Below are 23687 nucleotides of genomic sequence, written 5' to 3'. Positions count from 1 at the left end.
TTGTAAATAAAAAGTTATAATAAAAAAAAGAACAAAGGACAATCAACAAATGACAATCCAGAATGCATCTTATTGGTAACACAGTTGTTTCCATTTTGGTTTTCCCATTAGTCTTTGAGCACCTTGAGAGCCAGAATTATTTGCATGTATCTGACGCACAGAAGAAACTTAATAAATTCTAGTTGTCAGCCTTCAAGGGAGAGAGGGGTCCTAGAAGCAGAGATGAGGAAGGAATGGGGTATGTAAATACTTTACATCAGTAAAAGAGGTTTGGATAAGATGTTCACCAAGGTTCTTTTCTGCTCTAAATCTATTATACACAATTCTCTCAGCCTCTGTTTCAGTTATAATGTAAGGAATGATGCTAACCTTACCTGGTTAGCATGAAGAAATTGCTTCATAAATATTAAATCACTGTGGAAATATGTGAGCAGTTGGAGACAAGGGAAGAAGACATTTCTACTTTCCCACCGTTTGTTGGTTTAGTTAATTTATGTGAGTTCTGAGACATGCCTTTCTCTCTTTACCAAACCCTTATCTTCAAAACACTGTTCAAGAGTCAACATTCTGTACTAAGACTAAAACCACCCAACTCTCATCACTTGTCACCCAAGCAGTCATGCCCTCTCCATTCCATTCCTCCCATCACCCCTCCTCAACCTTGATTCTTTTTACAGCACTGAATGAACTGTCTGCTCCTACTAATCATTATCCAACTTTAGCCACAGTCATTTCTATATTTCTGATGTTTATATTTACAAGCTCAGTGCAAGATACTCACAATAGCCTGTTCCATCTCTCCCAAGCCAAAAGATGGACCATTTTGTGGTCCACGAGATTTGAAGAGCATAATCTTTTACTCAATGGTCACACACATGGGGTATTTGACTAAGTAACCAGAGATTCCCTATACTGTGCTAATCATTATTGCTGTCAACAGTAATCACAAAAATCAAGCTTCCATCCATTTCTGGATCAATATTCAACACTAAGGACTTGAGAGAAAGGAAGGATGGAACAAGACTTAATGGTATTCATCTTAGAATGTATGATGAATTTGGGTGGAAAAGGGATGTCTACAATGATAGGTGAACAGCTCTGCCCTGGAATTGGACAAAACTGTGTGCTTTCATGTTTTTATTTAGGAGATTTTGTAAAGCAGATTCAATAATGTGTTAGGTATTATGGAAAATCAGTCTCTTGGAATGAGGGCCATTGACAGAAGACTCAGGACAGAGAGTCTAAATGTATAAAGGAAGAACTGAAAACTCTGAATTTTAGCAATTTATACAAGAAAGTCAGTGTGTTCAGGCTGAGTTTCAATCCCATTGGGTTCATGTGGTAAGGTGACTGAGCCGTGTTTTGTATGTTCCTCCCCACCTAAAAATGTGGGAATACCAGTGTGAAGAAGTCACAATAAACAACAAGTCACAACCTGATCAGATTTTATAATGCACAGCATGTCTTTATATCGAGTTTCTGAGATCCTTACAGTTGTGCAAAAGAGATCTTCTCTGGGATAGGCAACAATATGGCAGTAAGTGGCAACAATGACTACGGAGTCCAACTCTGCAGAGATGATACAAATAAAAGAGCAAATACATGATTACTGTGGAAGTCACCAACAGAAAAATGAGAATTGTTGGTATCATGGAAATAGCTAAGTCCTCCAAGTTCAGAAAGAAAAAGACCAAGACCTGACCCTTGGGAAATGCAGTTAGAAAAAGGAAGGGGAAAAAAAACATCAACAGAAGGGGCTTTTGCAAAGGAAAGGGGGAAACTGGGAGAGTTCAGCATTGGCAAGGCAAGAACAGGGAGAATTTCAAAAAGGAAGAGGTTGTCAACAATATTCAAAGTTACAGAGAGATCAGGGATGGAGAAGATTGGATTTAGACAAAAATAAAGGTCTTTCCCCAGGCAGACTCCCTCCTCTCCAGACCAATCCACAAGAACAGAAGAGGCTCAAATGGAAAAAAATGGGAAGCAGTAAAAGGGAAAGTTGTTTTGAGAATAGGGAGCCTATTTTGGTACCCATCTACTACCCAAGGGCATTGCCCTGGAGACTGTTCTACTTCCTCCTCCCAAGGAGACAATGGGTAGACTCAGGTCAAATCCAAGAGTGTTCCTTTGGAGTGGGGATGGAGACTCTGTGCCAGAAGGATTACTCAGGTGGGGAATTATCAAGTCTCCAGCAGATGTCTGAGTTGGACAAGGGTCAGCAGCATACTCCCCACCTCATCAGTCTTCTCCCCGCGGCTTCCAAGCTCCCCCCCACCCCCGTTTTCCTTTTCCTGGATAGCAATGCAGTAGGGACCTCACTTGGAGAGGAAGTTAAGTAGGGAAGACAGCACAGAGAGCTAAGTCCCTCGGAGAAGGATGGAGAAATGAGAAGGGAGAAAAGAACGGAAGAAGAACGGGAGAGAGAGCGGGAGAACAGAGTACAGAGACAGCTCCTCTCAAAGAGCCCGTAAACAGCACCGTCAGAGGTGAGACTATATTACAAGGTCATGAATGGGACTTGTTTTTAACCAACAGAGACACAAGTAAATCCTGTCCTTCCAAATAATCCCCTTTGGGACAGATGATACAGCACAGGCCTTAGTCCAACCGTCCTGCCGCTACTCCCAGCCTAATTGGAGCGATCAGAATTGCCGGAGCAGCCTTTGGGCCCTTTTACAAGCCACACGAGAGGAATCCGTATCCTTTCTGCAAAGTCACGCCTTGTTTTTTCACCAAAACAGCACTGCCCAGCAGGGCCCATTACCTTATTCCTCAAACTTGGCTCCAAAGGATTCGTAGCTGTTCCCAAACACGGAATCCACACACCCAGCTCCCCCAAAGGATAAAGACTTGCCGTGTCTGAGCCTATTCAAAAGAATGTGCCGCGGGCTCTAAAAGCAGTTCCCCCAGCAGTGTCTGATCCCGGGGAGCATCAGTGCCAAAAGGCATCCCGAGCCAAGGTGGCTGAATAAGGTAGGGGCCCTGGAGAGGTAAGGCCATGCTCACGAAACGTGTCAGAACTCCTACACTGAGTGAGTGCTGGGCTTCCAAAGGCTTCTCCTTCCCAGCCTAGAGGAGAGAGCCCCCCTTCTGAGGTCTTAATCTGTCCTTCTGTAAAGTGGAAAGAATCCTGAATTGTCCTTAAAGGGAGGTAAAGGGTTGTGAGCTGGGAGTGCTAATCAATGATGAAAAGGAGCTTAGAGCTTTCATATTAAAATCTGATCTCACTGTCTAGGGAGGAGAGAGCACTTCAGGGCCTACTTTTGGAGCGGAGAGGAGGGGAGGGGAGGGGAGAGAAGGGGAAGGACAGGGAGAAAAAAAGAAAGAGAGAAAAGGGGGAAAGGGAGAAGGGAAAGAAGAAGGAAAGAGAAGGAAGGGAAAGGGAAAGAAGAGGGAAAGGAGAGGGGAAAGAAGGGAAGGGAGAGGAGAGGAAAAGAGAAGGGGGAGGGGAAAGAAGAGGGAAGGGAGAGGGGAAAGAAGAGAGAAGGAGAAGGAAGGAAGAGGGAAAGAAGAGGGAAGGGAGAAGAGAGAAGAGGGAAAGAGAGGAGAGAAAAGGGAAGGGAGAGGGAAGGAAGAAGGAAAGAAGAAGGGAGAGGGAAGGGAGGAGGAAAGAAGAGGGGAAAGAAGAGGGGAGAGAAGGGAAGGGAAAGGAAAAGAAGAAGGATAGAAGAAGGAAGAAGGAAGGGAAGGAGAAGGGAGATGAAAGGGAGAGGGAAAGAAGAGACTGGAGAAGGGAGGAAAAACCACTTCACTGCAGAAGCTTCTACCCAACAACAGAGGCCACTGATCACTTTAAAAACAGACATATAAATGTCTTCTTAATCTGCTACCCAGTAGGGAGGAAGCAACACTGCTTTAGGACTTGCTAATTGCCTCAGTATGTGCCAGGCAATTCCTGCTGGAGGCCCCCAAACTGCGGAGCAGGGAGGTCACCTGGCTGCCCCCTACTCAGGGCCAACCACCAGAAAGCGTCCTAAGCCTTTGGCTTCTATCCCACAGAAGCCTGCAGAGGGATCAGGACTTCTCTTCAGTTCAGGTTCATCCCTAGCTTAAAGGGGGGGAGGCAAGACTAGAGCCTGAAGACAAGAGCTGTTGGCCAGGAATTCAGGTCTACTGTCAGCTATCTGTATAACTCTGGGCAAGGAAGGGGTTGAGTGAATGAACATTTATTAAGCACTTATTAGGCACTGGATACTTCTCCAGGTCTGTTTTCCCACCTGTAAATGAGGGGATTGGAGTAGGTAATTCCTAAAATCCCCCCCACCCCGATCTGACATAGATCCTTAGTCCCCATATCCCCCATGGGTGGAATGTACTCCCTCCTCACCTCTGCACGAATGAATCTCTCTCTTTCTGTAAGATACAGCTTAAGAACTATCTTCCACACAAATCCTTTACTGATTTCCCCATTTGTCAGTGACCTCCTTCCTTACCTTTCATAAATTAACATTTAGTCTATATTCACTTTTATGTGTACATGTTGCTGTGATTCATTTTTCAGTCCCGCCCAACTCTTGGTGACCCTATTTGGAGTTTTCTTGACGAAGACACTGGAGTGATTTGCCATTTCCTTCTCCAGTTCATTTAACAGATGAGGAAACTGAGGCAAACAGGGTCACACATCCAATAAGTGTCTGAAGCGAATATGAGTTTTCCTGATTCTAAACCCAGCGCTCTACCCACTGCACCACTTGGTTGTCCCCACTAAAGAATATAAGTTCATTGAAGTCAAGGATTACTTTTTTTTTTAATCTTTATATTTGAAGAACTTGTCATTAAGCCTGGAACACTGTATATCTTAATAAGTATTCATCGATTGAGCCCTTATAGCTACTGGGACTTATATATACCCTCTAGAAGTTATTTTGACTCCCACACTTGAGACAGCCCCTCACCTAACCTAAATAGCTAGAAAAAGAGAAGTCTCTCCTCTCCATCATAACTCAGACTCCTATTTCAATATCCCAGAAATTCATCGCCCCAGAAGTTCTATTCTTAAAACTCTTCTTATTCTGCCCCTCAGAGATGATGGAGTTCATTCATTCCTTTGGTACAATAACCTTTTTTGAGGCTTTAAGATTGAGGTTCCATAATATAATAGAAAGAGTTGAGACAGGTTCTCCTCCTAGCTTGACCACTAATTGCTATGAAGCCTTAGGTAAAATACTTCCCCTTTCAGGACATCTCCACTGGGATAGCTCCTTACCTAACTGATGCTGTATAAAAGCATCTTTCTTCTCCCTCAAGATGATCCAGGCTTCTCATCCAATTTAACAAAATGAAATTAAATGATCTCAGAAGCAACAAGAGCATGGCATTTGTAATCAGAGCATTTGAGTTCAAATCTAACTTTTCTACTTACTATCTATAGGACCCTGGGCAAGGAAGTTGGACAAGATGACTTAGTAGATTTCTTCTATTTTATAATCCTCTGATTCCTAGACTCTGACAAGCTACTGCTCTCTCTAAGAGATGCTGCCATTGTCCATCTCCTGTCCCAGCTCCCTTCTCCCACCTGGATGACTCAAGTACAGAAACTCAGGCCTGAAGAAGAGAGAGGATTCCGGCCCCAGTGCAGATGAAGGCTAATTCTGAGGTCTCTATGGAGCCCCTGGGGCGGGGAATGGGATAAAAACAGTGACTTACAGGAAGCCTTTAAATACATGCCAGGTGGCAGAAGCTCTATGCACAGAAACAGGGTGATTAACTGGCTGATTTATTTCAGTGAGATACGGAAACCCAATCCCAGAAGCAGCAACGGTAGGCACCAATCACCCCAGAGGACAGACAAGCCCTGAATTTGTGCAGGATTGGCAAATCCTACTGCCTTCCAGACCTAACCATCTAAAGCCCAGAGCCAAGAGACCACAGGATGATGGTGGGGAGGAGAGGGAGGGAGGAAGACACAAGAAGGAGAAGAGATCAACACAGGATGGTCCAAAATGTTTCCCTTTCCCTAAAGTTAGCCCTTCCCCCCAGAGTCCTACCAAGAGAGAATAGAACCCTCAAGTTAGCCCTTCCCCCAGAATCCAACTGAGAGAGAAGCAAACCCTAAAGTTAACCCTTCCCCCCAAAATCCAACCAAGAGAGAAGTGAACCCTAAAGTTAGCCCTTTCTCCCAGAGTCCGACCGAGAGAGAAGCAGAATCAGACCATGGGAGGTTCAGCAGAATTGGACCAGCTTTGTTTCAATTTTAATCTAAATTCTTAATCCAAATACAGGCTGTATCCTTTCAAACTCAAGGTTGATGAACTCATGTGGTTGGCTGCAGTGCAAAGGGATAAACCTTTGGACTAGGAGTCAAAACCTCGGGGTTTTCTGATATGTTGGGGTTCCATGCCCTCAAGTGGCCAGGACCAAATCTCTGTACACCTCCTAGTATCTAGGCACCTAATATTCCCTTCCTGGAGAAAGAAGCGTAGGTCTGTTTGAGAAAAAATGACAGGCTGAAAGTGCCAATACACTGCCTTATACAGTCAGTGGTTATCACTTGGAGCCCGCTCTGAGAGTACCTTCCTTCTTCCCTGGGATGAAACCGGCTGTTTCTGCTGCTCTCTTTGTGAAATGAGAGGTCATGGAAACAGGGCTGATTCCCAAGGCTCAGGACATGAGTTCAAGACATGCTCCTTCCTTTGACTACATAAGAGTTGAAAGCTCATCCCTCACACAGGACTCTGGTTGGGGAGCTCCTGAGACCCTCGGGAACCTCCTTGCCATCTGCTTTTAATTTCCTAGCCCAGCAGTTTTTACCTGCTTTTTATTTTTCTGTTTTTAACTACCTCGGAAAATGCTTTTATGTGGGAGTAGATAAATGTTTTTATTACATGGATGTTTCCTTTGAAGTGTTGGGCTCCAAGGTGATACATTGTACCACCTAAGGCAAGATCAGCTCCTGAATTCATAGCAGATCCTAAGGACCTTCTGTACAATGAAAAGAACACCAGCTAAAAGCATGTCATCCCAGAACCTCTCATTTGAATTCTGGCTCTGTCACTCAATTACTTTTAGGACTTTGAGCAAATCACTTAATCTCTGCGAGCTTTGGGTTTCTTATCTATCAAATAAGGGGGTTTGACTAGGTGACCTCTAAGTGTATATCTGTGAATCTATAAAATCTTCCCCATGATCATCAGATTGCCAAGTCTTCAATATTGACCAAGAAGTGTTCTTCCTATTTGTTATCATCACATTACAATGTGTGACCTCTGACACTTTACTTTAAAAAATAAAATAAAATAACCCCCCCGCCCCACACACACACACACAGAAAGGATAGATATGAGAGTCATCCGAGCCAAAACACTGGAAAGCAAGATAGAATCAAGTTCTATGCAATATCTCTGCTAGCAAGGCTCAGCTTCAGGCTCCCCTTAGGTAAAAAGGGAAAGATTTCCCATGCTCCATTAAAACTACAAATTACTGACACATCAGTAACATGCCATAAAACAAGACAAAAACACAGGTTTTACTAGAAACAACCTGTAAACAAACAAGCGTTTGAACCAAGATCACAGAGTCACAGAATTCCTAGCTAGAAGAGGTCTTAAAGATCACTAGCTCAATCCCCTCATTTTAACAGATAAGAAAACTAATCTAGTTATGGCCAGAATCAGAACTCAGATTCAGCCCTCTTGACTCCCTGGTCTGGCATTCTTTTTGCTATGCCTTAATAACGAAATAAAAACCTTTTCCCTGCATCAAGAAAGAAGCATGATCTAAAACAAGAGTTCTTAACCTTTTGGACATTGTGAACCCCTTTGGCACAAATCTTTGGACTCTCTCAGAATAAAATTTTTCAATAAATTAAATAAAATGCATAGCATTACAAGGGAAAATAAGTATGCAGAAATAAAGTTATCAATTAAAAAAACAAGTTCACAAATGTGTTTTGCATGTTTTGCATGACTTCACGTGTACAGTGGGTATCACATTGCTTGTTTTCACAGTGGATGAGGGAAGGGCTGAAGGAAAGTGAACATTTTTAAATGATTTTTTTTATTTTTAATTTTAAATATAAATAAAAATTAGTTCACATATCCCAAGTTTAAAACCTCTGGCTGTAGGATGAAGGAAACATGGTGCCTTAGAAAGGATGCTGTTCTTACTTAAAGTCAAAGGATTTGGATCCTTAGCTCAACAACATCTAGATGAGAGTCCTAGCCAAAAAAGAAAAAAGTCCTTTACCTTCCTGGGCCTCTATCTTCTTAATCAATAAAGGAGGGGGGATTAGTTCAATCTTGGATCTAAGGTCATCTCTAAGGTCCCTTCCATCTCTAACATTTGGAGTAATGCTCCAGGCTTCAGCTTACCCCACGCTGCCGCCATGATATCCCCTGGTCACTGGAAAACTGAAGAGAAGAGAGGGATGCTCTGAAGGTAGAGAGAGAGGTTGCCTCTGATAAGTTAAGAGGACAGAGGAGAGAATCACAGTTAAGGAAAGGAGAGGAGGAGACAAGAGGGAAAGGCTTCAGTAGTCCAAGCCAGGAGCTCTGGTTCCCTGAGATGAGGTGGTCTGAAAGTGGTTCAAGGAAAGGCTTTGAATGTGGGGAGGATGGAAGGATGGTTCATAGGAGAATGAAGGAAATAAAGCCTCCCTGAGCCAGGAACTGGTGCCAAACACCCAGTCCGTGACTATTCTCTTCTGTCTATGGGGAGACCATGTTCTCTAGCTATGTAACTCAATGCCCTGAGAGGCTTTCAAAAATGTCTCATTTTTAAACAAGGCTGAGGTCCCTGGCGCACACAGACTGCCAACTTGCCCTGACTCCAAGGCTAGCTCCTCCCTTTCATATCTCTCAGAACAAACTCAGCCCTAACTGGCTCACAGGGATTGGAAAGGGGACATGAGTTCTTCCTGGAGAGGCAAAGATGGCATGTACTGGCTATCAGTGCTAGACACTTAAAGGTCAGGAGACCTAAGATGAATTTAGTAACTACTCTGCCCCTTTCTCCAGCAGTGATTTAAGTTCTTGGTGGGTAAAGTTTTAGAAGGATATATAATAATTCCAATTTAGCAATTAACCCTTGCAGGAAACTCATTGCAAGAAATCACCAATCAGACCACAAAATGTTAGAGCTGGAAGGGACCCTAGGGTTTATATAGTCCAAACATCAGCATACACAGAATATTTCATTAGGATGTGACCTCAGAGAATTCTATATTTTAAACTGAACATTTATTGAATAATTTAAAATCTCATTTATAAATAATTATAAAATTCATCAAAGAATCTAAAACTAAACTAAATTTATTTAACACTTAACTAAACATTTATTAAATTTTAAAATTATAAACAAAATGAGATTTATAATGCCAATTTTGAAAAGACATTGGGGTAAGTCTAGGAACACTCCACATTCTCCATATATACACATCTAAGTGTCTAAATCTACCATTTTAAAGAAAAGGAACCTGAGAACCAGGAAAGTGAAAAGATTTGATCAAATTAAAGAGACAAGTATCAGTTCAGCATTTTCTTTCTCTTCAGAAAATCTTCTTCTCAATGCTTACAATTATAGATTCCTTGGGTCATCATCTTAGGCATTCCCTTGGTGCAAAAAGTATTGCATTGGGAGTCAGAGGACCAACAAGGTCCTTTCTCTAACCAATAAGGTAGGTCCCTTTCACTTCTAAATTCTATGATCCGGAGAAGATAGCACCTCCTTTTGCTCAGACCAATAGGATGGAGGAAAAAAGGGGGATTTCAATTGGCCTGAAAGATCTCAGAGAAGTGAGATTTCCCTATTCTCCCAAATTCTGATAGAATGGAAGTTGTTTCTAGCATATGACCCAAGCCCTATCTGAGGCTCCTGGAGACAACTCCCTCTGGTTCTATTTCCAATAGCATTTGGAGAAAAGTTGGTGAGCAATGAGTACAAAGGAAAACATAAAAGGTCACTTATTCATTCAATAAACATCTTTTAGGCACCTGTTGTGTTCAAAATGCTGTACTAAATACTGGAGTCAATACAAAGTTTATCTAAGACACATTCTCTCTTCTCATAAAGCTTATGTCTAGCCTAACTCTCTAATTCCAAAGAAGTTTTATGATTGTTGTTTAGTATGCTTTCCCCTGGACTTTTCTCAATTTTCCCTGAGCGCTCTTTTCTATAATCCTGCGTTTCTCAGTGGCCCCTCTTATCCCCTGATCTTCATCTTCTGCCATAATTCATCCTAAATCCTTTTAAATAACTCCAGCATCCATGGACATGTCAGGAAAAGTATTGAACATAATGGTCTTCCTAGGAGCAGGTACTGCATCCAAGAAAGTTTACCCCCAGAACATTCACATAGCATTTGGAACTGTCTCTGTTCTGCAGAGGTCAGGAAATTAGCTCTACCTCTCCCATCCACCCCTCCTTCCCTCCCCAAAGGGAGAGCTGGAATCCGGGCATGAAGCTTCAGAGCTCAAGCCAAGCTGCTAATGGAGGTTCTGGAAGCTGAGAAGCGGGGTATCAGCCAGAGCAAAGCCTGGCAGGCTGCAAATCGAGAGAGAAAGATCGGGAAGGGAAAAGAATGTCAGACCAAGCGTAAGAGAGGTGACGAGCAGGACACTGGCTGAGGGGCTTTGTCATGCTTGATGCTGGACCCCTCCCTTTATATCCATCCGAAGGTATTCAGTCATCACAGCCTAAGTCCCAGGAAGTCAGACTGGAAAAACCCTCCTGGGTCATTCTGTCCGGACTCTGTCCCTAGACTAGACCATACCGAAAGCCAGCCCATTGATGCTCGAGTCTCACCTTCTTGCAAGATTGCACCTGCTCTCATCATCAGCCACTCCAGTGTTTTAAATTCCTCCTAGTCTGGAAGTTCCCAAGTTGTAACTAAATTCTGTTCCCCATCATCTTTCAATTTCCACCCATTTTTTCCCACGTAAGTCAGATATGTTGTAGTGAATAGCTGATTATCACCCCCTGACATTCAAACATCCTCATTCATTCTTGCCCTCAGCCTTCTGTTCTCCCAAAGAAGTCACCAATGTTTTTCTCTTCCTTCTGAAGTTTTATTCCCTGAGCCTGCTGAAATGGAACAAAGTGCTTTGTGAGGGAGGGACTTCATTGTTCCTAGAAGTCTACAGGAAGAAACTACACGACCACCTGTAAGGAATATTCTAATGTGCTTTCCTATATAAGGCAGATTGAATTGATCAGCTAAGAGGAATAAAGTGTCTCAGTTTCCTCAATTGTAAAATGAAGATAAAAATAGCCTACATCCCAGCCCTATTATGAGAAGCATCTGAGATGATACTTATCTGACTTTCCAGGACCTCATTTGGGCTTTTCTTGGCAGAGATTTGTCTGCCAAAGACAATGATTTGTCTTTCCTTCTCTATTTTACAGAGGAGGAAACTGAGGCACATAGGATTAAATGATTTGCCCAGTAAATATCTGAAGCCAGATTTGAACTCATGAAGAAGAGACTTCTGAATCCAGGCCCAGACCTCTATCCACTAGTTGCCCTTCCTCCCCTAAGATCCCTTCCAACACTAAGCATCCCTTCTTTTTTTCTTATTAACTTTTTATTTTTTTCATAATTGTAACTTATTATTGACAGAGCCCATGCCTGGGTAATTTTTTGCAATATTATCTCTTGCACTCATTTCTGTTCCGACTTTTCCCCTCTCTTCCTCTACCCCCTCCCCCAGATGGCAAGCAGTCCTATACATGTTAAATATGTCACAGTATATCCTAGATACAATATATGTTTGCAGAACCGAACAGTTCTCTAGTTGTACAGGAAGAATTGGATTCAGAAGGTAAAAATAACCCGGGAAGAAAAACAAAAATGCAAGCAGTTTGCATTCATTTCCCAACACTAAGCATCCCTAATTCTAAGATCCATATCAGGACTAATTGACTCATTTGGAGCATTTTGCAAATTTATCACAGACACAGTTCCTCTTCTAAGTAATAGCCTGAGGAGAAAACTAGAAAAATAATAATGTCGTGGGTTCATTTGGGATGATATCAACAATTGTTGGTTCCAAACTGTCAGATAAGAATGGGCTTCCCCTAATTTTCCCTTTGTAAACACAAGGCTTGCGAGATTTTAAGTCCAACTGGGCTTGCTGACCGAAGTCAATTAATTTCATTTCACCATCACTTTTTGCTGGTATATGCTGATAAATGTTTCACTACTGGTTTTCCCCACCAAAAAAAAAATAATAATAATAACAACAATATACACAACATACTTTTCAATTGGATCTGCATTATTCACATTTTCTTCATCGCTTTCTTAAATCTATATAATTATCAAAATAATAAACAAACCCTTTTTGTAGTTTTTGCCAATTTCCAAGATGTTCATGCACACACTGAAAATTTAACAACTAGCTCTCAGGAGCTAGGTCAATCTGGTACCAAACATAGTCCTGAAATTTCAGATTTCTTAGAGAAAGGTTTTTCCTGCTAGGGTATATACACAGGACAGAGTAAGGCTGTGAGTGATGAAGACAGACATCTTTTCATTACACAGATGTAGAAGGCATGGAGGGATCCTTAGCACAGTGATGCTCAATAACTAACCCCACCTGTATTCTACTGGCAATCCATTCTGTTTCCTTGCTCTCCTTTATCAGCTTCAGAAAGTCTCAAACAAAGCACCCACTTTAAAGCCAGAGCGTCAGAGTTCTAATACATCCAAAGTGTATGATCTTGAACAAATAAATACACTTTATCTTTCCAAGGAATTTTTTATGAAAAGTCAGTGGTCTCCAAATTTTTTTAATATATTCACTACTCTATTAATAACAAATTTCGAGCCTGTATTGCTGAAATATATATTTATTTTTAAAAATACTAATATAATTAAACATTACTAAATATCATATAGTTAATAAAATACTATAGTTTAAATAATTAGGTACATTATAAAACATAATGTATATAAATATAAAATATTTTACATTATTTTTAAAAGGTTTCAATAAAGATGAAACAGAATGTGATCCTAGAAATAAGGAGCTCCTGGAGTTTATTGAGTGGTAGAATGCCAGGATGAACCCCCATATTAAAGAAAACTTTTTAGTCAATGGGTAAAACTCAAATAGAATTAAGGGCCATTAAAACCTATATAAGGTTCCTTTTGAAAGCATATTGACTTAAAAAACCATACTGGAACATTATCTATATTCTATTGTCTTTATATTTACTTTATTAAATATTTTCCAATTACATTTTAACCTGATTATTGACATTCTCCTGAGTGTTGAGGGCTGCTACAAATGGCTGCCATGTTTAGCTTCCTTGATCCAAATGAGAAGCAATATAGTTTTGTGAATTAGGGGGCTGCTTTTGAATAGAGAGATGGGAATACATGGGAGAGATGTGGAGATGGAAACCATTGGGCACTAAAGGGACACGAATGTGGATTAATGGAAAGTGAAGAGTCAAAAATGATTTATCCACTATGAGACCTGTAGCTGAAATTTATCATTTTATTTCATTATGAATATATATGTGTGTGTATGTATATATGTATGTGTAAAATGCATACATATTTATATATGTGTGTGTATAAAATTCTGAGAAGGGCTCCACATGCTTCATTACATTGCCAAAAAGGTTTGTAACAAAAAATAGTTTAGAAGGTCTGCTTCTATGATCCTGCCTGTATAGCTTTGGATAAATAAGTTTCTCTCTGGGATGAATTTTTTCCATTTGTAAAATGGGAAGAGGGGTTGGTTTAGACTAAGATCTTAAGACAAAATCTTACGAAATAAGAGCAAAGAATGATGAGGGCAATACGAGAATCGCAGATGAGTTTCAAGAGACTAGGGTTCTAATCTCACTTCTGCTACTCACTGTATAAACTTGATCCAGCCAACTCTCCAGATCTCACTTTCCTTCTCTTTAAAAATAAGATGAATTACCAGCTCTCTAAGGCCCCTTCTAGCTCCAAAGGTCTCTGTTTTTATGATTCCTTGTGAGGCATTTTAGGGAAAGATTAGTAAGTGAACACTCACTTGGATGATTTCCAGTAGAACACAGAAGTCTTAATTTTGAGAAGGGAAGGTGGGGTAGGGGGGAGGAGACCTCATAGCCCCTCCCCTCAAGGGTGAGGGGTCTCAGGGCCATTTCAGAAGCCAGTTTCCAAAGAGGCCTTAAATAGCTTGGAGATGAATATCTGGTTAATGTTCATTTCAAGTGTATTTGGCTCCTAGCCTTCCTCACTGCCCTTCCCACCTCCTTCTCTCAGTGGCAGCCTGAGTCACTGCACCGAGCTCCAGAGGAACTCACTCCCCCTCCCTTCTTCCCCTCCCTTCTCCATCAGGATTTAAATAGAGGAGGTGGGTCATTTCTAGAAATGACGCTCATTCTGATCTGGGGCACATGATCCCAAATTAATCTGGACTCACCATCCCACTGACCTTCTCTATGGCAAGATGGAAAAAAAACTGTCCCTAGTTTGTAAGGTTGGGGGGGGGCGTGGCAATATGCCCCCAAATCAGAATGAATTTGTGTTAAAAGACTTGCTAGATTTCTTCCATTTTTGCCACAGGAATGATTTCATTAATAGAAAGAAACTTAGTTAAACTTAAGTACAAAAGGGGGCCTTTAAACTATACATAAGGTATTGTATTTAATTTATACTTTAACATATTTAACATGTATTGGTCAACCTGTCATCTGGGGGAGGGGATGGGGTGAAGGAGGAGAAAAATTGGAACCAAAGGTTTGGCAATTGTTACCCATGTATATAACTTGTAAATAAAAAGCTATATAAAATAAATAAATAAACTATACATAAGGATTCCTGCTTAAACTTATTTACTTAGAAAATCACATATTAATATTATCTATGCTCTATTGTATTTTTTAATATTTTTAATATTTCTTCTACGTTTTAATCTGATTGGGGGAGTACTCTTTCTACCCCAGAGTTGTGTGTCCATCACCACTAGAATAAAGAACTCCAGGTGAGGAAATAGTCCTTCTATCAACAGAGATCGGCACCTTTTTGGAGATCTGCCTAGAGAAGTGAGACCATGGAGTGACCTGCCCTTTCTCACTACCATAATATCCAAAATTTCTGCTGTGAATCTCTTCTAAGCAGAAGCCTGTCTGATCCTTAGATGGGAAAAGTATGTGCCAGAGGCCATAACTGTCAAACTTGGCTTTCAGTTGGTTACTTGTATAATAATCCTGGCAAAAATTACCGAACCTCCCTGGGTCTCAATTTCCTCATCTCACAAATGAGGGAGGTTGGGATGGGAAGGCAGAACCTGATTTCATCCCTTGCTTCTTGTTCCTTGAACACCAGAGAAAGATCAAAGAAGACGCTTTTCCTCTTATTTTATGATGTACCGAAACTCAAGTACCTACAAACAGCCTCCATCTTCAGGCCACTTTTCTTTTCTCCCTAAAAGTTAAACTACTAATCCCTGACACATCCTCCCCTTCTTCTCTTCCTCCTCATCAACCTTACATACACACCATACAGAAGGAAATTTAACATCAGAGAAGGGATTGCCCCAAAGCTGAGAAAGATGGAGCTGACGTGAGAATACAAGCATCTTGAGGTTCTCAGAGAGTTAGGGAATCAAGGGAATGATTTGTACTCCAGAATTTTAGACTTGAGAGTGAGGGCAGAGGGGGAAAAGGGACTAAAAACGCTAAACAGCATTCTGAGATAATTTCTCCCGGACAGAAATCGAGGAAGCAAATTGTAGTGAGTACTGCTCTAAATTTGGAACTACAAAGACCTGAATTTGAATCCTGCCTAGTTTCATGATCCTGGGCAAAACAGTTTCCTTATCTTAAAAAAAAAAAAAACAAACAAAAAACTGTGCTGGACCCACTAGTCCCTAAGGTTCTTTGTTTCTTTCTTTATTTTTCCCCAGCTCTAAATCTACACTCCTATGAGTGAGTAATGGGGATGGGAACAGCGGGCACTACTTTTAACCATGACCCACCACCACCACCTGTCCCAGAGAGTAACCTCAGACCTCTGGCTTTTCCTGCCCCTGCCTGGAATTCAGAACCTTTCACGAGCAGTTTTCCATGCCCCGATTGAAGGACAGACAGTGGAACTAAGAGGAGTGTGTATGTTTCTGATGGAGACACAGAGTTTTACAAATCTCCTTCCACCATTCGGGCCAGCCCCACCCTGTCCTCAAAGGAAAGAGTGGAGATGAAATGCTCTCCCCACCCTATTCTCCAATTAGATGCCTCTGTCCCTTCTTCCAGGCCCCTTGGGCATTGAGCCAGGTCCTGTATCCCTAGACAGGAGACTCTCTGTCCTTTTCTGGACATAATGACCTTTATAGTAGCCAAAGGGATCCATCTGTTCCCTTCTCCCTTCCCTCTTCCCCATCCTCAGATGTTAGGAACAAGAGGAGAAGGAAAGCCAGTGCATGTGAAGCAGGTCAAAGGATTCCGGCTGAGCTCCCGCCATCTTTTCTCTACTCTCTTGGTCTTCCTCTTAAACTTCTGTAGCATCTCTTTTTCATTCCCACATTCCCACTCTCTTCCCTCCTTCCTCACAGCCCACCTGAACTTTCTATTTCCTGATTTTCACTGCTCCTCATTCCAGTCCTTTCTATTATTATTTTCTATCCCTTCCCTCCGTCAATTCTCTTTTCTCCCTTATTTCAGGGAATCCAAGTAAAGATGTGTCCTACCAGCAATATCTACATAAAGATTCTCATAAAATGAGCAGAGATCCAGAAAAGCAGTCCACATTCAGAAGAAAAAAATAGGTATTATCCAATAGAAAGCATTGGAGGACCAGAGTGAGCTCTCATTCCCCACGTTCACCTGCTCTCATATTAAGCTTAGATTAATTAACAGAATTAATTCATTAACAGACTGATGGAAAATTCCATCCACTGTAAGAACAAATCCAATCACTCTTCCAGGAAGAGAGCACTTGAAACACTTGAAAACAGCAACTCTGACTCTTCTAAGCCAACTATTTTTCAGTCTAAATATCCTTTATTTTAATCTGAAAATTTATCAATACTTTTCCTAAAATGTGAAACCTAGCTGTGGTTTGGTAAGGGCCAGAGAGAGCAGGACTGCTACATTCCTGGGTCCCATGCCTATGAACACATTACCTTTTTTGGTTGGATCCTATTTTGCTAGACTGCTCTCTCCCAACAAATTTTCAGACAAATTACTATCTAGTCTTGACAACCCCATCTTTTACTTTTTGAGGGTATATAAGACTTTATACTTATCCATAGTAAATTTTTTCTCATTAGATTTGCCACAATGTTCTAATCTATCAAGATCTTTTGAGATTCTATTATCCTATATGTTAGCTGTCTCTCCTCGCCTTGGATCATCAGCAAATTTGATAATCATTTAAGTCACTGTTAAAAAATGCCTTGGTTATCACAGTGATAAGAATAGATGTTGGGAACCTCATCTAGTAAATATTCTTTAAGTTGACTTACTCATCAGTGACTCACTGGGTCAGGCCATTCAAGCAGGTGAATCTATTAAGTATACTACTGACTAATCCATTTGATTCACACAAGTACATGAAAATCTTTTTCAATGCTTTTTTATTTTTTTCCAAAAAAAAATTTAAGAAAACTAACTCCATGTCATTCTTCTGATTTCCTGGTCTAGTGACTATCAAAAAAGAAAACAATGTTAGGTTGGCAGGTTCAGTTCTGAAGAAAACCATACTCTGACCACTGCTTTCTTTTGTAGATATCCAATAACCATCCCTTTAATAATAATGGAATTTTATCAGAAATTAAAATCAAATGCAGTGGCCTAGTTTTCAGATTTGCCTCCTTCCTCTCTTGTAAAAAAGACTGAGACAATATTTGTCTTTCTCCAATTCTGTAACACCAATTCTATTTCTCTGATTTTTCAAAGATCACTAACAGGAGCTCATTGGTCACTAGTCATTTTTATTTCATATGTAGTTTGTTTGAGTCTAGTGACTTAAAATTAAAGGCTGCCATAACTCTTACTATATCTCCATATTTATGTTGAGTTTCAATTCTGTTAATTACTTCTTTTTTGTACTTTCCAATTCCAACAATTTATTCTCCTTGACAAACAAGACTTCCACTTTCAAATCAATAACAATAGCTAACATTTATATAGTATGTTAAAGTCTTCAAAGAGGTTTAGATTATATTGTTTTGTTTTATCCTCCCAACAATCTTGCAAGGTTGGTGCTATAATTAATTCTATTTTACAGATGAGTAAACTGAGGCTTCAAGTGGTTCAATGATCTGCCCAAGGTCACACTGCTAAGTAAGTGTCTAGATATATTTGAACTGAGATCATTCTAATTATATTAGAGTAGCCCCATATCCAATAGCTTCCTATTGCTTCATGGACCACAATGGTGAAGAAGGAGGGAACATATACCAAATGGAGGTACTAAATGTATATTTTTGAGGCACACTAAATATTGTGAAAAAGATGGAAATCCATAGAAAACCATATAATCTATATAATCTTCAATATCTAGATAATCCCAATATTATTTTTCTCTGGCTTAGACTACATCACAAACTTCCCCCTTCGACAGACTGAGGGAAGCAGCCCCAGTCCCACCTACCTTCCATGCTATCTTCTCGGTGCATGTTGAAATTGTCGTAGGAGTCCCAACGGATGAGAGGGTCCGAGGTGTTGTAGTCCACAGACACACTTGGCCCATTCTCCAGATGTTCCATTCCTGGTGGTTGGAGGAAAGGGAATAAAAAGAGGTAAACATTTAGAATAAAAGAAGAAACCCTAGTATTCCCCTAACGAAGGTCTCTAAGTAATTTTACCTTATCTTAAGGTCACAAAGAAGGAAAATGAGTTACCTATGAGAATGATAATTCCAGGGACTAGGGTCCCCTAAAGCTATTGATGAGATTTATACCCAGGTCATACAACAGGGCCTGGAAGATGAAGCTCTGGGAAGCTTGGAGCCCTCCCTGCAGATAAGTTATTCCTACTTCTGCTCCCTCTTCTAAAACAATCAAGAAAATGCCAGAAGATTATGATGGTCTCCCACTGGAATTAGGGGAAAAGAATTAGGAAGAGTCTTGCTATATAAGTGATTAGGGTCAAAGACTGTGAGAGAAAAATGCTGGTCCTTGTATGCAAAAAGTTCTCAAGAAATGCTAAATTAAACTGACCTATGAACTACTGACCAGCCTAGAACAGAGGTTTTCAACCATTGGCAGTGTGAGGAAACCTATGGACCTCTTTTAAATGCATAAAATAAAATACATAGGATTATAAAAGGAAACCAATTATATTGAAATATTCATCAAAATTTTCTTTAAAAAAAAAAAAAGAAACTTCATGGACCCCACATTAAGAACCCCTATAAAGTCAGGAAAGTGTAAATCAGGGGTCCTCAAACTTTTTAAATAGGGGGCCAGTTCACTGTCCCTCAGACTGTTGGAGGGCCGGACTATAGTAAAAACAAAAACTTTGCTTTGTGGGCTTTTAAATAAAGAAACTTCATAACCCTGGATGAGGGGGATAAACATCTTCAGCTGCTGCATCTGGCCCACAGGCCGTAGTTTGAGGACCCCTGGATTGTAAATGCATTTAAGTCCTCTAAAGATCATCTCACTCTTCCCCTCCCTTATTAGGATAACTCTCTCCCTCAGCCCAGACCAATAGGAGGCATTCCCTGTCCAAAAATATTCTCACAAAAGAAGACAATTTGATCTCAATTAGAGCTTAATCCCTCTGTCTTGAAGGACATCTACAGTCAACTCATTTTCTTTCCTCCATGAGTTGAGAATATCAGGTAATCATCCTCTGTCTAGCAACTCTATTAAAGGCTATCATTTAATCAGGCTTCTCATCTTTAGGTGGAATCAATTTCCTTTACTCTCTTCTCATAAATATTATTCCTTTGTCTTTCCACTATCTTCATACCTTTCCTCTAGCCTCTATCCCCAGCCATGAAGTCTAGAGATGGACATGGGATGCTGACCTCATTCTGACAGGAGGAGACTGATTACAATAGGAGAAGAACTCAATGGTTCCTATGCTATTTATTACTCCAACATCATATCATGGGATGGTGGAAAGTGTCCTGGATGGGGAGTCAGGAATCTTTGATTAGTGTGTTAGCTTTACCACTAATTACATCTCAGTTTTCTCATGTGTCAGTCAATAAACATTTATTAAGCACGTATAATGTGCCAGACACTGAGAGATAAGGAAGTTGAACTAGATGATTTCTAAGACTTTCCAGATTTAATTATCTAAGAAATCTATCTTACCTCCTTTTGAATTATTTTTTCCCACAATTCAATCACTAATTCTCACCAGTAAAGATGGAATCCACATTAATGCCCAAATATCTATCTGCTGTTCTAATTTTTGAACACAGATATCTTGCACTGGGTCACAGGAAAGGGTTAGAGAACAGGGCAGGGAGTCATAGGTAGGGTGGAAAATAAAAGGAGGTTATACCTTGAATTTTCTCAGGGCCATAAGAAAATACAAACTCTACTTTGCCATACTCTGGAAACCGATCATCTGGAAAAGAAGAAAAAAAAAGGAAGCCTTCCATCAACTCTCAGAAAAGGTTCTAAGAAGTCTTAGCCCCTGACTTCAGCACAGACGCATCTTGCTAAGCACACAAAGGCAGCTTGCACACATGTGGTCCAGAAGAAAATGATGGGGATCACCCGCTAGTAAATATTTAGCAACTGGTACTCCAGGGAAAAAAAAGAATGAACTTGCCACATACTTTTAAGTTTAATCTATATTATTCATATTTTCTCCATCACTTTCTTAAGACCTAACAATAAACAAAAGAATAAATCAAGTCCTGATTTACAGCTTTTGCTGGTTTTTGACTTTTACTCCAGCACACTCCTGGAATCATTCCCTTTCCTCGTATCTGAATCATGAATCTCTCCATCATTCTCCTCAGCTCTCCACCATATTCTCCCTGGCACCAACTTAGCATTCAGCTAAGGATTTCATTCCAGGTATTGAAGGGATAGACATGGGGGAGGAGGAAGGGGATTGAAATAGTGAATGGGGATCCGATGTCCTGGGCTTGAAAGCTAGAAGTCCCAAAGGGGGAGAGAAAAGGAGGGCAATGAAAAAAAAGCACAATAGGAGAGGAGGAATAGAGTGAATTGGGAAAACATAGCAAGAGATTAACTTGCTAGAAAAGGAATGAGTTTCATCTCAAAGTGTCTTTCCATCCCTCCTCCCATGACCCACTCCCAAGAACCCTACCTTTGAAGGCATCATCCAGGTCCTCCTTCCCAAAAACGACTCCCAGGTCATGGATGGCACAGGTATGGAATTGAACTCGGAAAATGACATCCCGGGCTGGGCTTCGGAACTTTTTGTGGTAACATTTCAGCTGGGCCAAAGACAGAGAGGGGACCCTGGTCAGACTCACAAAAACACCAAGACCACCTTGGGGGTGGGGAATCAGAGAGAACCCCAGGGCAATGCCCACAGTCTCCAATTTTAGGAAGGAAAATCTCACTACCACCAGACAAAAATCTCCTGGAGATCTCATCCTGCAGGTATACTTTCAACCAACAAAATACAAAAACAAAGACAAAATTCCTTCAGCACAGACTAGGATGGGTTTAAATTGTAGGAAATGGAAACTAATTATTTAATTATTATTTTTTTAAAAAGGATATATATCATGATACAGTAGAAAGATTACTGCATTTGGAGCTGAAGGCTTCAGTTTCCCAGGCTGAAAAATTAAGGAATTAGACTAAATGGTTTCTCATATCCTTTTCATGTCTAAATTTATGATTTCATGATTTTCTGTGAAAAATGTTACATTACAGGTGGGATATTGTCTCTTCTGATCATAGAACATAGAGCGAGAAGTTATACTCTCTCCAGACAAAAAAAAAATATATTACTTTTATATGTGTATAATATCTAACCTTTTCCAAAGCACTTTCAGAAACATCTCATTTGAATTTTTTAATAATTCAGTAAAATAAGCAAGACAATTGTTATTCCCATTATAGAAGGGCTAAACTAGATTAAGTGTCTTGCCCAAGGACATGGTTATCTGTACAATTCCAACAAGCACGTTTGTTTCTTTCTTTGTTCCTTCCTTCCTTCCTTCTTTCCTTTCTTTCTTTTTTCCTTCCTTCCTTCCTTTCTTTTTTCTTTTTTCTTTCTTTCTGCCTTTCTTTCTTTCTTTCTCTACCTGTCATTTCCTTCTATAAGGGGTTTCCAAAAAGAAACTACCTCTGACACAAAATGGCACACTCTCTGCAGCCTTAAGAAAGTTGTCTGGGACCCCAAGAGGCCCGGTGACTTGTTCAGGATTACAAAAACGTGATATATCAGGGAAAAAGCTCCAACCCAGCTCTTTATTGCTCCAAAGCCCCACTCTAAGTACCAGGCCATGCTGCTTCTCACTTTGCTTCTATTTCTAGTAAGGAGCATCGTCTGAACTACGGCTTGATCTCTTAATTGCTCTTCAGGCTTCTTTCCACCTTACTGCCCTGCCAGTGGAATAACAGAAAGGGACTGGCGATAGGGGGGGAAAGGTGGGGAATGTGACGTCAGCAGGGCCCCGCCCACATATGGAGTCTGTGGTTGTTGCAATCCTTCATCTCCTCTAAGGAGGTAGCAGCAGAGGGACAGAAACACATGAAGGACGGAGGGATTACTTCCCAAAAGGAAATGGTCCTTACCAAGATGTCTCCCTTCAAAAGCAATCCAGGCTCAATGGTGATACAGATGTTGGTTTGGCTGTCTCCTGGCACATTGCTGTGGGATGAGATGGAAAAAGAGAGAGGTAAAGAGAAAGATGGAGAAAGACAGACAGACAGACACAGAGACAGAAAGAGAGTGAGTGAGTGGGAGGGGAGGGAGGAAGAGAGACAGGAGAGACAAAGAAATAGAGAAAGATGGAAAAGAGGGAGGGAAGGGAGAGGACAGAGATGGAGAAAGATGGGGAGGGAGGTGAAGAGAATAGAGAAAGAGAGATGGAGATAAAAGTAGGAAGATGGAAAGAGAGAGATGGAGATGGAGAGAGAAGTAGAGAGATGGAGAGAGAGAGAAAGAGAAATTTAGTACAAGAGCAAAGATTTCCCACTCTCCTTTCCCCATAACAACAATCAGAAGATCATACAGATTTTAATATACAGTACTGACAACTACTCAAACCAGATAAGGAAGAAAAAAAGAGTACAGATTTATATATAAAGTGTGTTGTCCTTTTATGGTCCTTTTAAAATGATGAAAAAGCAGAGCTTCCTGTCCCTTTCTAGAAGAGACAGGGACTAAGATGCTCATCTCCATGAAGAAGAGATACATACTAGATTCCAGAAGTGTAGACAGGTTGCATGGCCTGGTAGATCCTGAGGAAGGGTCGACAACCTGAAAAAAGCAACAAATAAGTAAGGATGTTCAATAAATAGAGGGAACAGAGAAATTATGGGAAAGTAAACAAAGAGAAAACAGAAAAGGAGAAAAGACATAAGTAGGATAAGGAAGGAATGAGAAGAAAAGGAAGGAGGCTAATGAAAAAAGGAAAAAGGGAAAGAAACTAGGATAAAGGAAGCAGGGGAAACTGAGGCAATGGGAAAGACGGAAAGATTGAAACCTTAACTATCAGCCACTAACCTCCTTTAGATTCAAAGTTGGGAATGCCGTGCATAATGACGTGGTGTAGGAACAAGGGCTTGTTGTTCATTTTGATGGAACCAGAGAGCAGCCCACTGAAGTAATGGACATACCTGCAAGAGGAAGAC

At 40.7% G+C, this 23687-nt stretch overlaps 1 protein-coding gene across 1 annotated transcript in view; it reads right to left on the bottom strand.

The window, feature by feature from the left end:
- Nucleotides 1-23687, bottom strand: part of TNS1 (tensin 1) — a 251936-nt gene that overhangs the window by 85368 nt on the left and 142881 nt on the right. The window contains 6 exon segments of the mRNA XM_051983571.1: nucleotides 18533-18649; nucleotides 20401-20466; nucleotides 21181-21310; nucleotides 22626-22701; nucleotides 23253-23313; nucleotides 23560-23672. Of these exon segments, the coding sequence (XP_051839531.1) occupies nucleotides 18533-18649; nucleotides 20401-20466; nucleotides 21181-21310; nucleotides 22626-22701; nucleotides 23253-23313; nucleotides 23560-23672 (563 nt within the window).

This window comes from Antechinus flavipes, chromosome 3 (genome assembly GCF_016432865.1).
Source record: "Antechinus flavipes isolate AdamAnt ecotype Samford, QLD, Australia chromosome 3, AdamAnt_v2, whole genome shotgun sequence".
In the NCBI taxonomy this organism is placed as follows: Eukaryota; Metazoa; Chordata; class Mammalia; order Dasyuromorphia; family Dasyuridae; genus Antechinus; species Antechinus flavipes.
The sequence above is the reverse complement of the archived record's forward strand: the minus strand, read 5'-3'. Positions and strand labels throughout refer to the sequence as shown.